The sequence below is a fragment of the Capra hircus genome, chromosome 27 (assembly GCF_001704415.2).
Source record: "Capra hircus breed San Clemente chromosome 27, ASM170441v1, whole genome shotgun sequence".
In the NCBI taxonomy this organism is placed as follows: domain Eukaryota; kingdom Metazoa; phylum Chordata; class Mammalia; order Artiodactyla; family Bovidae; genus Capra; species Capra hircus.
This window is the reverse complement of record NC_030834.1, coordinates 10,561,522-10,574,942: the sequence shown is the minus strand read 5'-3', so window position 1 is coordinate 10,574,942 and position 13,421 is coordinate 10,561,522. Positions and strand designations below refer to the sequence as shown.

General features: G+C 38.3%; 1 protein-coding gene across 1 annotated transcript; it reads left to right on the top strand.

The window, feature by feature from the left end:
- On the top strand, positions 389–13,129 carry IDO1 (indoleamine 2,3-dioxygenase 1). The gene is given in 10 exon segments (NM_001314289.1): positions 389–487; positions 4,988–5,083; positions 5,198–5,317; positions 5,783–5,901; positions 6,620–6,634; positions 9,170–9,269; positions 9,809–9,926; positions 11,158–11,209; positions 11,651–11,799; positions 12,765–13,129. Coding segments are annotated over 10 exon segments (1,233 nt in total).

Genomic DNA, 13,421 nt, shown 5'->3' with positions numbered 1-13,421 from the left:
TAGGCCATTAGGCTCTGTTAAATTCATTATTCTAATTCAAAGTTTCAATAGTTCTCATAAAATAAAAATGTTCTTTCTGGCCACTTATTTTCATGTTTTTTTGTTATTTCAGTCAGGCCCTTTCCAACTCCCCTTAGGCAGTAAGGAAATGCTGTTCCCAGAAATGTTTGATATGGAGTATACACTTTCAGTTTCTTCATGTGATGAACAGTTGTGCTTTTGTAGTTTTATTTTTCATCAAACTACAAATAAAGAAAGTAGAAAATGAAACTATTCCAAAAGTGGAAGTCGTTTCCTACTGCCTATGTGGTGAGTTGTGGCAACCTCTGTAATAAATAGATGCTCTGAAACTACTCTAGCCTGAGGAGGAACAGAGCAGACTGCAAGAATGGCAGCTGACAAGTCATCTCCTGTGGAAAAGTCATGGACCATCTTTAAGGAATACCATATAGATGAAGATGTGGGCTTTGCTCTTCCACTTCCACTGGTAAGAGAGGACGCTGGAATATGGGCAAAATTATTTTCTTATCTTGACTTACCTGGACAAGTCAACTTCTACTGAATAAATGTGATTCAGTAATTTCTTTGGAGGCAGAGTTTGAATAAAGGGATCTCAGTTAACTTTTTTAAAATTTTCTTCCTAGAAACTTAGCCTTAGAGGCACTTCTTACTCACCTTACACAGGTACAGAGAGTGATGAGAGAAGGTAACTATAGAGGTATTTTAGTTTAAGACAATCACATTTCAGGGGGTATTTTGAAAAAAAATTTTTAAAAAGTAATAAATGACCCATGAGTCAAAGGAACCCACTTTCTCAGCAAAGCATGTGTTCCTGCTTTGATGTTTTTGAGGTGGGGCATCAAGCAACTTTGTGTTGTATTAATATTGTTTGGTATTTACTAAGCCTACGTTTCAGGCTTAGAGAGAGTTAGACCTGCTAGACCTGCATGCTTTTTCCACAGGTTTTGCTACAAAGGGCAAGGCATTAGAATAAATGTGTGTCTTAAGACTACAGTTTCCTAAGTTATCTTCCCAAGAATGCTGTGAAAAGCCTCTTATCTTTAATATTTTAATCATCACACACTTTTATCTCATTTTTAGCAATTTACAAATGTTAACTTACTCCATCTTTACAACCATCCTGAAAGGTATGTATGCTATTAATCTCATTTTCCTGATGAGAAAGTAAGCCATGCAGATTTTAAGTAATTAGCCAAACTTACACAGCTAGTAATAACAGGGATAGGAAGTGAGTCTAATCAGTCTGGTTCCAGAATCCATTGTCTGAAAACCATTATCTATTATGCTACACTGCCTAACTCAAGAGAAGGAAAGAGCACAAGACATTATTTTGGTTTTTGGTTATTGTTTGTTTTCCTACTCTTGGTTTTAATGAAGTTCATGAGATTCCAGGAGAGGATTTCTGGAAGCCAGTAACATGTTGTGACAATGCTGTATACCAGGATGTACCTGTTTACTTGTAACTGGAACAGAATCCAGACTCTAGAGATAACCTTTAAGTGTGACAAATACATATTTTAGTCAGAATCTAACTATATTTAGAAATCACACCTAGTAAATACCTTGGTTGATACAGGCAAATCTAAAGCAAATTCTTTGTCACAATCTAATTTTCACATGATTAAGTTAATTGAAGAAAATGAAGCAGATGTTTTAATTTTATTGCTAAAAGCAACTGGCTTACTTTATATTTTCAAATCAATAATATTCAGACTTACTCTCTCTTCACTAAAGTGCACAAGTGCCAAGACTGGATGTTTTGAGGAAATATTTATCAATGATATTAAAAGAAAAAAAACTTTTTCAGAAACTGAAAATTCTTATATCAAATTTATTTTTTATTTCCCTATAAAGTTAGTTCTCTTATAAAAGAAAATAATCACAATAATTATGTGAATGAGTAAGTGAAATTTGTTCAGTTGTGTCTGACTCTTTTCTACCCCATGGACTGTAGCCCACCAGGCTCCTCTGTCCATGGAATTCTACAGGCAAGAAAACTGGAGTGGATTGCCATTCCCTTCTCCAGGGAATCTTCCCTACTCAGGGATTGAACCTGGGTCTCCTACATTGCAGGCAGATTCTTTATCATCTGAGCCACCAAGGAAGCCACAAGTAATTATGTAGACCTCTAAAACAGAGTCCAAGGGCTAAACCCCAAAACTAAATCAAAATAAAACACTTCCTGAGCTATTTAAAAAACAATGCTGCTACTTGAGATGCCTATGAAATTAGATTTTGTATCCTGAAACAGGATGAAAACAAAATTAGAGGTTACTTTTATTTCCTCACTGAAGATCTTTCCTGGAAATTAGAGGTTCAAAAATACCCATTTCATCTTTTATAATCTATCACCTTCCAACTGTAAAGCCAAATAATTTGTCTTCTGGTTTCACGTAGATGCAAAATGCATTCTCTCATCTATCAGGAGTTGAATGACCCTCTATGTTACCCTTTATTAATTTATAATATATCATTCAGGCATCCTTTGAACCAGAAGGATATTATTGATTGAATTTTACATTTGTTGAAAATTCTGTCCAATAAGACACTAATCTGGACACATAATAAAGTACTTCTGTTATTTGGGGAAAGTAGCCCCAATAAGAATTTCAGACGTGCTACACAAACCACAGGTGAAACACAGAATAGAAAAAATATGTATGTATTACTAAAACCATCAGAGCACAGTAGTTTTGTGGTTAGGGAGAAAAAATTCAGAGCAAACACAAGAAAGGTGATTATCTAGTGAATATACTGCCTAGACCTTTCATTCCTAAGAATTTGCCCTGACTAATTCTAGCCAATTCTCTGCAGCCCCTGAACAGGTTTGAAGTTTTTATTACATTTGTCTTCATACTTTATAGCTTCCTTATAATATTAACTTGGTTTTGAAGCTTAAAGCCTCACTCACCTTGGTTTCAGGTAAACTCAATTTATGCCCTCTCCCCTTAATTCGGTATTGGTGCCCCCAAGAGCACATCTGGAAGCAGCTTAATGAAGAAGGCCTGGGGAGTTTCAGGACTCTGAATCTCATTTCAGGCTATGACTTAATTCTTTGGTTTTTATGTTTTCCCTTGAGACACGATTAGAAACAACACCCAGGGAGGCACTTATTAAAAACAAAAACCAACTGAGTAAAATTTAAAACGTCATTGGCTTCCTTCAGAGATTCATGAAATGGGCATCATCCCAACCAGCAGGAAGGAAAGTACTCTGAGGAGCTGTACAAAAATGAAAGACTTTTATAGGCTGAAGAGAGCAGAAACAAGGAAGTCATCCCCACAGAATGGATTGGTTGTATCGAGGTCACATTTCTTTAGAGAAAAGCAGGTCTCTATGAGCAGATCGGTTCACTACTGCTGGCCAGGGGATTCCGGAGTGACTGGTTTAGGATTCCACTCTGGGAGAGGCAGAAACTGTAATTAAGTATTGTCTCCATTTAGTGACATGGGACTTAAGTTACTAGATTCTGGGTTTTGGGGTCTTTTTTAAAAAAATTTTTTATTTTGTATTGGAGTATAGCCAATTAACATTGTTATAATAGTTTCAGTCGATCAGTTCAGTCGCTCAGTCGTGTCTGATTCCCATGAATGGCAGCACGCCAGGTTTCCCTGTCCAACACCAACTCCCAGAGCTTGCTCAAACTCATGTCCATCATGTCCGTGATACCATCTAACCATCTCATCCCCTGTCGTCCGCTTCTCCTGCATTCAATGACCTCAGCATCGGGGTCATTCTTCAGCATCAGATGGCCAAAGAATTGGAGTTTCAGCTTCAGCGTCAGTCCTTCCATGAATATTCAGAATGGATTTCCTTTAGTTTCAGGCAGACAGCAAAGGGATTTAGCCATACATACACATTTATCCATTCTCCTCCAAACTCCCCTCCCATCCAGGCTGCCACATAACACTGACCAGTCTTATTTATAACACTCTTTTATTTGAATTTCATTATTACATACTTGACCAAAAATTTTCCTGTTGTACCATATACATATATATACATATACACACACATATATATACATATATATGCACATATATACAACAAATATACAGCATCTCTTGCATGTCTAGTACTGTGCTAAGAAATACAGAATTAAAAATATGATATGATCCTTGCCTCCAGATAGTGAGATGTAAAAAGAGAAAACATCTTTTAGAAGTTGGAAATCCTTATGTTTGCATTACAATGAACTATGTGCACAAAACTAGCCATAAATCTGCCTGAGCCTTGCTTGTCTTATTTATGACATGGAGATAACTTTGGGGGCCATTATAATAATTAAACAAGAAATAATTAAACAAAAAATTGAAGCAAAACAGCCTCATTGCTGACATTTAATAAATCTCATTTTCCTTCTATTCAAAAAAAAATTAACATCTAGCTGAGGAGGTAAAAATATAGCAGACAGCAATAAATTACTTAGGGTTTCCCGGGTAGCTCAGCAATAAGGAATCTGCCTGCCAATGCAGAATACTTGGGTTCAATCCCTGGGTTGGGAAGATCCCCTGGAGAAGGAAAGGCAACCCACTGCAGTATTCTTGCCTGGGAAATCCCATGGACAGGGAAACTTGGCAGGCTAAGTCCACGGGGTCTTAAAGAGTTGGACACAACTGACTACACAACAACAACAATAATAAATCACTTAATGTGAAAGGGTATAATTCATAGGATTCCTCATTGAAGGCATACCTAATAGAATGGAATAGTCAGGAAGATGTCAATGAAATGTTCCAAGGGTTCTTTGCAAAGGAGACAGATGAGAGGAAGAAGAGGAGCACAGAGAAGGTCCTGAGCTCTTCGTGTGCAGGTGACAATGCCTGGCCTGCTGGCCCTAGACAGGTGAAGTGTGTGTCAGCATTGCACGGCATTGATACAGAGGCAACATGGACCATCAGTGGAGGCACCACTATTGGATAAGACCTTCCATTGGTGAACCAAAGCCCTGTTTCTTCTTTTTAAGGAGGAGCTCCCTCATCCTTATGATGCCTGGATCTCTATTGCTAGAAATCTGCCTGAACTGATCAACAACAACCAACTACGTGTGGAAGTTGAGAAGGTTTGGAAAAAATATTACACGTTTTCTATTTCAGCTTCTTAAAAGCATTAACTTGGTTTTGTGGCAATCGCATCAAATATTTTGAGTTGAGTCTATCTCTCCATTTATTCTCAGTTAGCAACGCTCAGCATTGATGGCCTCCGAGGCCACAAGGCACAGCGCCTGGCACACTTGGTTCTGGGATACATCACCATGGCGTATGTGTGGGGTCGAGGCGATGGAGACATCCGCAAGGTCTGGAGATTTTAATGTATTCTTTTATGCTAACACAACAGACTGACATCCAGTTGACATTTGATGTAAACGAACTCTAAGAGTATTGTCACGGCATTTGTGAAGCTTGAGGATCTTGTGCAGAGGAGTTGCCTAACAAATATTTGGGGAATGGATGGATGCTTGAGCGAATGGTTGCAAATGATTCCCAGGCCATTAGAAAGTCAAGAATACATCCTTGATTTCCTCTGGTCCTCTAGTTAAGCTTTGTTCTCTCTATGCCCAGATTATGTCCACATCATCACAAATCTCAAATGTAAGGGTTTAATGAGTACCGGGCTTAAGTTACGAAATGAGGAAGAGGCAATGACATTGGTTTGGTTTCACAGGGCCCTTGTGTAGAACAGTTAGTCTTTTGACACTGAGAAAGCAGAAGCGAAGGTGAGACATTTCAGAGGTTAATACTAAAAGTCATGTTTTCAATAGGTCTTGCCAAGCAATATCGCTGTTCCTTACTGCCAGCTGTCTGAGAAGCTGGGACTGCCTCCTATTCTGCTTTATGCGGATTGTGTCTTGGCAAACTGGAAGAAAAAAGATCCCAATGGGTATGTAAACAGTGATTATAACAGGAATTAAAGGTGTTCGCAGTATTTTAATCAAAAGGGAATTGGTCATTTGTTTAATCTTTGGCAGCATGTCTTTCTTCTCTGTTGTTAAGATGTAAAATATACATGCATGTGAGAGAGAGAGGTGTGTTGTCAACATACAGTGAAATGTACATATCGTAAGTGTTCAGTTTGATCAGTTTGACTGGCTTCTTTTGAGATTCTACAAATTTCAATTTTAACTATTGAGTCGAATCAACACATCTTTGGCAGTAGAAGTGGCAATGTCTGGGCTTTCAAAAGAGTCTGCTTAGAATCTCGGCCCTTCCTAAGCATTGACTAATGAATCTGCTACAATGAAGGGTCAGAGGCTTTGGGTGTGTATCCGCAGAGGCGTGTTCTAGATGCGGGAGTACCGCAAAATGAAATGATTTGATCTTGAAAATTTCTTATTAGTAACAAGGTTTCCGATTGGTTTTGACAATCCACCTGTGTTCCTTGCATGTTTAATTGTTTCTTTCACTAATAAAGTCCTAAATTAAATGTGCGTGACACCTGCTTGACAAATATTGAAAAAACACACCTTTACAATTTATGTATTTTTTTACCTTTGCTAGATCAGTAGTATTAAATGAAATAACTCAAAACCATTTAATCTTTACATTGGTTTCCTTTCCGTCTTCTAATTGATCCACGGCTTCATGGCTGCTCTCCTAAGGCCCATGACTTACGAGTAAGTACTCCATCTTTTTTACTTGAAGAATTACTATTACTCAAAGTAAATAAGGATGTATCACTACCCTCAAAGTGCATTCTTTTAAAAGACCAATTGATTTTAGGCAAAAAATACAAAAATCTTATTTGCATATGCAGATGATACCTGACTTAAGGATGGTTCAACTTACGATTTTTTGACCTTGCTGCTGCTACTGCTGCTAAGTCCCTTCAGTCATGTCTGACTCTGTGCGACCCCATAGATGGCAGCCCGCCAGGCTCTCCTGTCCCTGGGACCTTAGGATGATGCAAAAGTGATATACGTTCACTAGAAACTCAGTTTGAATTTTGAATTTTGATCTTTCCCTAAGCAGATGTGCAGTGCATACTCTCCTGTGATCCTGGGCAGGGCAGTGTAGCTCCCAGGCAGCCTCACTGTCAAGAGGGTAAACAACTGATACACTTACAACCATCACGCACCCAGACAACCATTCTGTTTTTCACTTTCAGTATTCAATAAATCACAAGAGATATTCCACACTTTACTATAAACTAGATTTTGTATTAGGTGATTTTGCCCAACTCTAGGCTAACGCAAATGTTCTAAGCACATTTACCGTAGGCTAGGCTAAACTCTGGGGCACCCAGGTGGGCCAGTGGTAAAGAATCCAATCTGCCTGCCAATGCAGGGGACACAGGAGAAGTGGGTTCGAGTCCTGGGTCAGGAAGATCCTCTGGAGGAGGAAATGGCAATCTACTCCAGTATTCTTGTCTGGAAAATCCCATGGACAGAGGAGCCTGGTGGGCTACTGTCCTTGGGATCACAATGACTGTGACCCCAGTGAGACAGACACAACTTGAGTCAGACACAACTTAGCAGGACCACAAGGCTAATATTTGATAGGCTAATATCTGATATTTGGTAGGTTAGGTATATTGAATGAATTTTCAACTTATCTTCAACTGAAGATGGATTTATTGATATATAACACCATTGTAAGTTTAAGACGATCTGTAGATAAATATGGAGAAGGCAATGGCACCCCACTCCAGCACTCTTGCCTGGAAAATCCCACAGACAGAGGAGCCTGGTGGGCCACAGTCGATGGGGTCGCTAAGAACATACATACATACAAAATGCACATACATCTGTGTATCCATGACCCCATGACCTCAGTGGCCAGAGGTAATAAAACTGTTCTTTTTGACCCAATTTTTACTATTTTTGGCCTAGGTACTTAACAGAGGCTAAGAGCTAAGGAAGCTAAAGTAAATACAGGAATAAGCTTACCCTCATGAAACTGGGTTAATCTGGAGGAAAGAAGATGCATGAAAATTATGTAAATTGTTATATGATCAAGAGAAGAATTAAGGAATTAAAGGGCTATGAGTTCAAGTCAAATAAAAGGCACAAGGAAAGAATCCTATAGCAAGGAATTTAAGCTGGATTTGAAGAGTGACTAGGCATAGGTTAGAAGAAGGAAAACCTGGGACTTCCCTGGTGGTCCAGTGGTTAAGATTCTGACTTCCAGTGCATGGCATGTTCCCTATCCCTGGTTGGGGAACTAAGATCCCATGTGTCATGTGGCCAGAAAAAGTAAAGGAAGAAGAAGGAAAAGTTGAGCATGTTCACAGTGGAGGAAACAGCAAGAATGAGGGCTTTGAAATGACAAAAATCTTAGTGCATTTTCAGAACTGAAGGAAGGCTCGTGTCACTGATACATCATAAATAAAGAAGGTAACAGTATAGAAAGGGGATGAAGAAATAAGCTATAGAAATATCATATAGGACTTTGGGCTCTGATAAGGGGTTAAAACAGTATCTTTAAAGGGGAAGCTATGGAAGGTTTTTAAAGGGAAAATGATTTCATCAGCCCCATTTGAGGCTGAAACTGATGAAATATCTTATTCAATGAGCCCCAGGAAGTTAGGTGTGGAAATGGTTTGAGACCATACATTTAACTGCCATGAAACTCAAAGGTGTACTGATGCTGAGACCATATTTGCATCAACACAAAACTTCAGTGCAAAAGAAAATAAGGTGTAATAAATTATTTGAATTTCCCAATCAATTCCTTTGTAAGGCAGGATATATCACTGAGAAATTGAGTCAGGCTCACAGATAAAAATATGGATACTATGTTTATTTAATTCAAAAATCTACTTTTGTAAACAATATCTCACAGATATCTCTATAAACCCTGAGTTTATAAATTTGTGAAAAATTGATGAGATGATAGAAAAAGAAATGCTCTTGAAGTTTCTAGTTTCAAGCTCTAGAATGGAATTTCAAGTTCCAGCTTAAAGTACTGTTAATTTTATGACCTTAGACAACAGACCTAACATTAATATTCCTAACTACATAATGGATATAGTAAACCTGCCATACTTATCTCACAAGATTATTTTGAAAATGGAGGGTAAATAAAAGTCTTGAAAATGAATAAGAATCCAACAAATAGATCAATATTGTTACTAAATTTTTCTTCTTCTTTTTAGCTTTTCTTTCTTTTATTTTTACTAAATTCTTGACTTCCTGGATTAATTTTCTTAGGAACATGGACATTCTATTCTCATTTCCTGGTGGGGACTGCGGCAAAGGCTTCTTTCTGGTTTCTCTGTTGGTGGAAATAGCAGCTGCCTCTGCAATCAAAGTATGTCAGTCCAGAAAAATGGGCATTTTGATTCACTTAAGCAGGACAATTACTTAACAGCAGATCACTATTATGCATAAAGTAACTTGATCCTGACTGAATAGAGGATTTTATGATTGAATTGGAGATTAAAGTATCCCCTGGTACAAATAAATACTTCATTTTTTTTGTCTCTTCTAAAATATAAAATGTAAGAGCCATATAATTAGAATCAAATTTGAAGCCCTAATAAGAGAGAAATATTTTCAACGCAACTTGCCATTGGAATTTTGTCTCACAGTGACAAAAAGCTAATGATTTTTTGCCTTAGAGATAGAAATACATAAAACTATATAAACTTATCTCTAAGTGATACATTAATAAAGACAAACGCAAGTTTAATTAAACATATAGAAATTAGCCAAACAATCCAAGAGTATCCAATCCAAGAAAGAAATGGAAATACCAAATTTAATGTGGGCATTAAGATTTAGAAGAACTTTATTCTATGCCAATATTTATTTATGAAATCTGAAGTGTTTGTCTTCTTTTTTTTTAAGGTAATCCCCAATATATTTGATGCAGTACAACGTGAAGACACAGATACTTTGCAGAAGGCACTGCTTGACATATCTTCCAGCCTGCACAAAGCCCGGGAAGCATTTTCTCAAATTCATGGCAAGTATTGTGTGCCTTGCAAATGCTAGACCATGCTCAGATGTTTCTGGTTATCTAGATGTAGTCTTGCAGAGAAATGGAAGCAAAATCAACTCTCACATAGTGGGTGTGCTTGTGTTTTCTTTTATCTCACTGAATTATTTTGTGTACTTTCCATGTGGTGGGTTTTATTATATTCAGAGAATCTAAATTTTGAGAGAGAAGATAAATGATGCAAGATGATATAAGTAGTAAACAGGGAAGCTAGAATTCCACTAAAAATTCTGGAACAACTTGCCAAAGGTGCAGGATATGTAAGTTCTGAAAAACTTAGCTTCTGCTTGATAAGAACTCTCTATGAATTCTGCTTTTACATAAATTAACTAGAAAGCCATCTAAAACAGCCATGGGGTTCGAAAGTTATCATAAAATTAACAGCTAAAAATGATAACAAAAAGAGTACATAAACAAGGATTTGCAAAAGGAAATGTCCCCTACTGGATGTGCCTAACAAATACGTGACTGCGTATCACTGGGCTTTGGTATGAAGACTGGCCTTCAAACCAAAGACATTAGCAGGCTTTGGAGAGGGACATCCAGAGGTGTGGTCCCTAGGGCTCCAGGAGGTTCTGTTTTATTTTCATTTTTTGTGTTTAGGTTTGGGGTTTCTTTATGTAAGTAATTTATCAGTTATGCCCCAGTAAAAACATGTTGCTGTTGTTTAGTCTCTAAATCATGTCCAACTTTTTACAATCCCATGGACTATAGCCCACCAGGCTTCTCTGTCTATGGGATTCTCCAGGCAAGAATACCAGGGTGGGTTGCCATTCCCTTCTCCAGGGAATCTTCTTGACCCAGGAACCCAACCTGCATCTCCTTCACTGGCAGGCGGATTCTTTGCCGCTGAGCCACAAGGGAAGCCCAGTAAACATATGAAGCATCCTTAAGTAAATGTTGGCAGTCTAGTTGGTCTCCTGAGGATAAGTGGTGAATGGGCCCGGGCTCTTTGTCACAAGATATGTGCTGCTCCCGTAGTAGACCCCATTCAGTGTACACAGGTGATAGAGGGCAGGTGAGTGAAAGCTTGACCTCAGGGAATTTTTCTGCACAGACTGACATAGTACCTTTCTTGTGTCCTATACTGAAATCCAGGATCAGTTGTTTATAACACCTTCATTTTTCCCAATATATCTAATTCTTCTTAATTAGGTGTATCTCATCTTTTTTGTTTTATTTATTTTTTTTTTTTTAGAATATGTGGACCCAAACCTATTTTTCAATGTTCTTCGAATATACTTGTCTGGGTATGTAGCCTTATGCTTGGTTCTGTTTCCACTTAGACAATTAACAACAAATTTCCACTGATGGAACCCACTATCAATCCAGTTTAAGAAACCATTTATATCCTAAAATACATGTTGCAAGAAACAATAGGCTATTCTCTTAGTTACTACTTGGGCAGGCACACACTGGAGTATGAACAAGAAAGCTAGTCATTTTAAAGAGAGTGAAATACCCTTTGGTAGTGAAAGGTAAGATTTGACTTATAGAATCCTTATGCTGAATTTGCTCAGAACCATATTAATTATTATTCTCTTGCTTGAACATGAGTAGAAGGAGGAGTATGGGAGAAGTACAATGAAGCCTAGCTCATTTCACGTTCCACTCATCCTCTGTTGCAAGATTTGACATACAAAAATTTGGCAATTGATAAAATACTGATTATTCTTCCCTTCCTGATTTAGTTGGAAAGGCAACCCCTTGCTGTCAGAGGGTCTGCTGTATGAAGGCGTCTGGGACACCCCAAAGAAGTTTGCTGGAGGCAGTGCAGCCCAAAGCAGCATCTTTCAGTGCTTTGATGTTCTCCTGGGCATTCAGCACACTGTTGGTGGAGGTGAGTGGCAAATGACAAACGACCAGAATCACTTAAGCTAATAGGATAGTATCTAAAAAGTGCCTTCCCATCAGCATCTTATCTGAGCTTATCAGATACTTTTAGAAGAATCAGTAGAGACTTTACTGCAATCATCTTATTACACCATGAAGAAGCAGAAACTGAAAGAGGCTCATAAACAGACTCCCTGTTTACCAACTAAAAAGCAGGGAGGCCAGAACTCAAACCAAGTTCAACACCATCTTGATCTTGATATTTGAACATGTCTATGAGGTCTGATTGAGTGGTGAAGCCAATATCACCTGAACATGTAAGGTCAGATTTAGAAAGAGAAAGAAAGTTTGCGAATGAGATAAGACCACAAGCGGAAGCTGGAGAGTGGAGAGGCTTGGCACTGTTCTAGTTCCCTGACCTACCCCACAGGGAGCCCAGGGCCAACACGTGCACCAAAGTTTAAAGATGAACCACCTTCATTATATTCCTTCTAGGGGGTTAAGGGAGCAGAGGAAGAAGCTCCAGGAAGAACTTCTTTCTGCTTTTCTTTCTTTCCTAAACTTCTATTGAACAGTCAAAGGGGAAAGCTTTGGGTTGCATGACAGTAAGTTTATTTGTTTGTTTTTTTCTGAGCTCATTCTCTTATTTTAAAATGATCCCTTTAATTCTCCTGGACTCAGCATCACAGTCTATCAAGTATAGTACATCTACCCTGTCCTTAGAAGGATCAAATCCAGTAGGAACATGAGAAAGGAAGCAAAAAAAAAAAAAAAAAAAAAAGAATGAGTTTAGCTCATACAGTTTTTAAAAGTAAGTGTTTTTTGCAGTAATTACCATTACTAGTAGCAAGATTAGTAGGATGCTGACTTGATGGTTATAAATTCATAGCCACCCACTCTGGCCCCACTTGGCCCTCCCTCCCTTGACTGGAGACTGCTTCAGACTCCTTACTAACTCATCTTTGTCTTCAGTCCCTTCAGACTTTGCTGCTGAATTTCTCCAGGAGATGAGAACATACATGCCACCAGCTCACCAGAGCTTTCTCCTCTCATTAAAGGCAAAGCCCTCGGTCCGTGAGTTTGTTCTTTCAAAAGGCAATGCTACCCTGCAGAAAATTTACAATGAGTGCGTGGAAGCTATGGTCTCCTTGAGAAACTACCATTTGCAAATAGTAGCTAAATACATCATGATTCCTGCAAGCCGGCAATCCAAGGTGGAAAGAAGCTCGGAAGAAGCTTCAGAGTCAGAAAGTAAAGGAACTGGAGGCACCAATATCATGGACTTTCTGAAGACTGTAAGAGTTAAAACTGTGAACTGCCTGTTGAAGGAAGATTAATTGTAATCCAAGAAAGTAAATTTTTGGCATATTTTGTTTATTTTGACGTGTTAATTATCACTGTCCATTTTATCAGAAATAGCATTGACATTCATCATTTGAGGAGAGAAAAATGAAACTTATGTCCATACAAAAGCCTGCACAGGGATGTTTATTGCAGCTTTATCATAATCACCCAAACTTGGAAACATCCAAGATGTCCTTCAATGGCTGAATGGATGAACAAATCTAAGTACATCCCGACAATAGAATATTTTTCAGGGCTGAAAAGAAATGAGTGCTGTGTGACAAC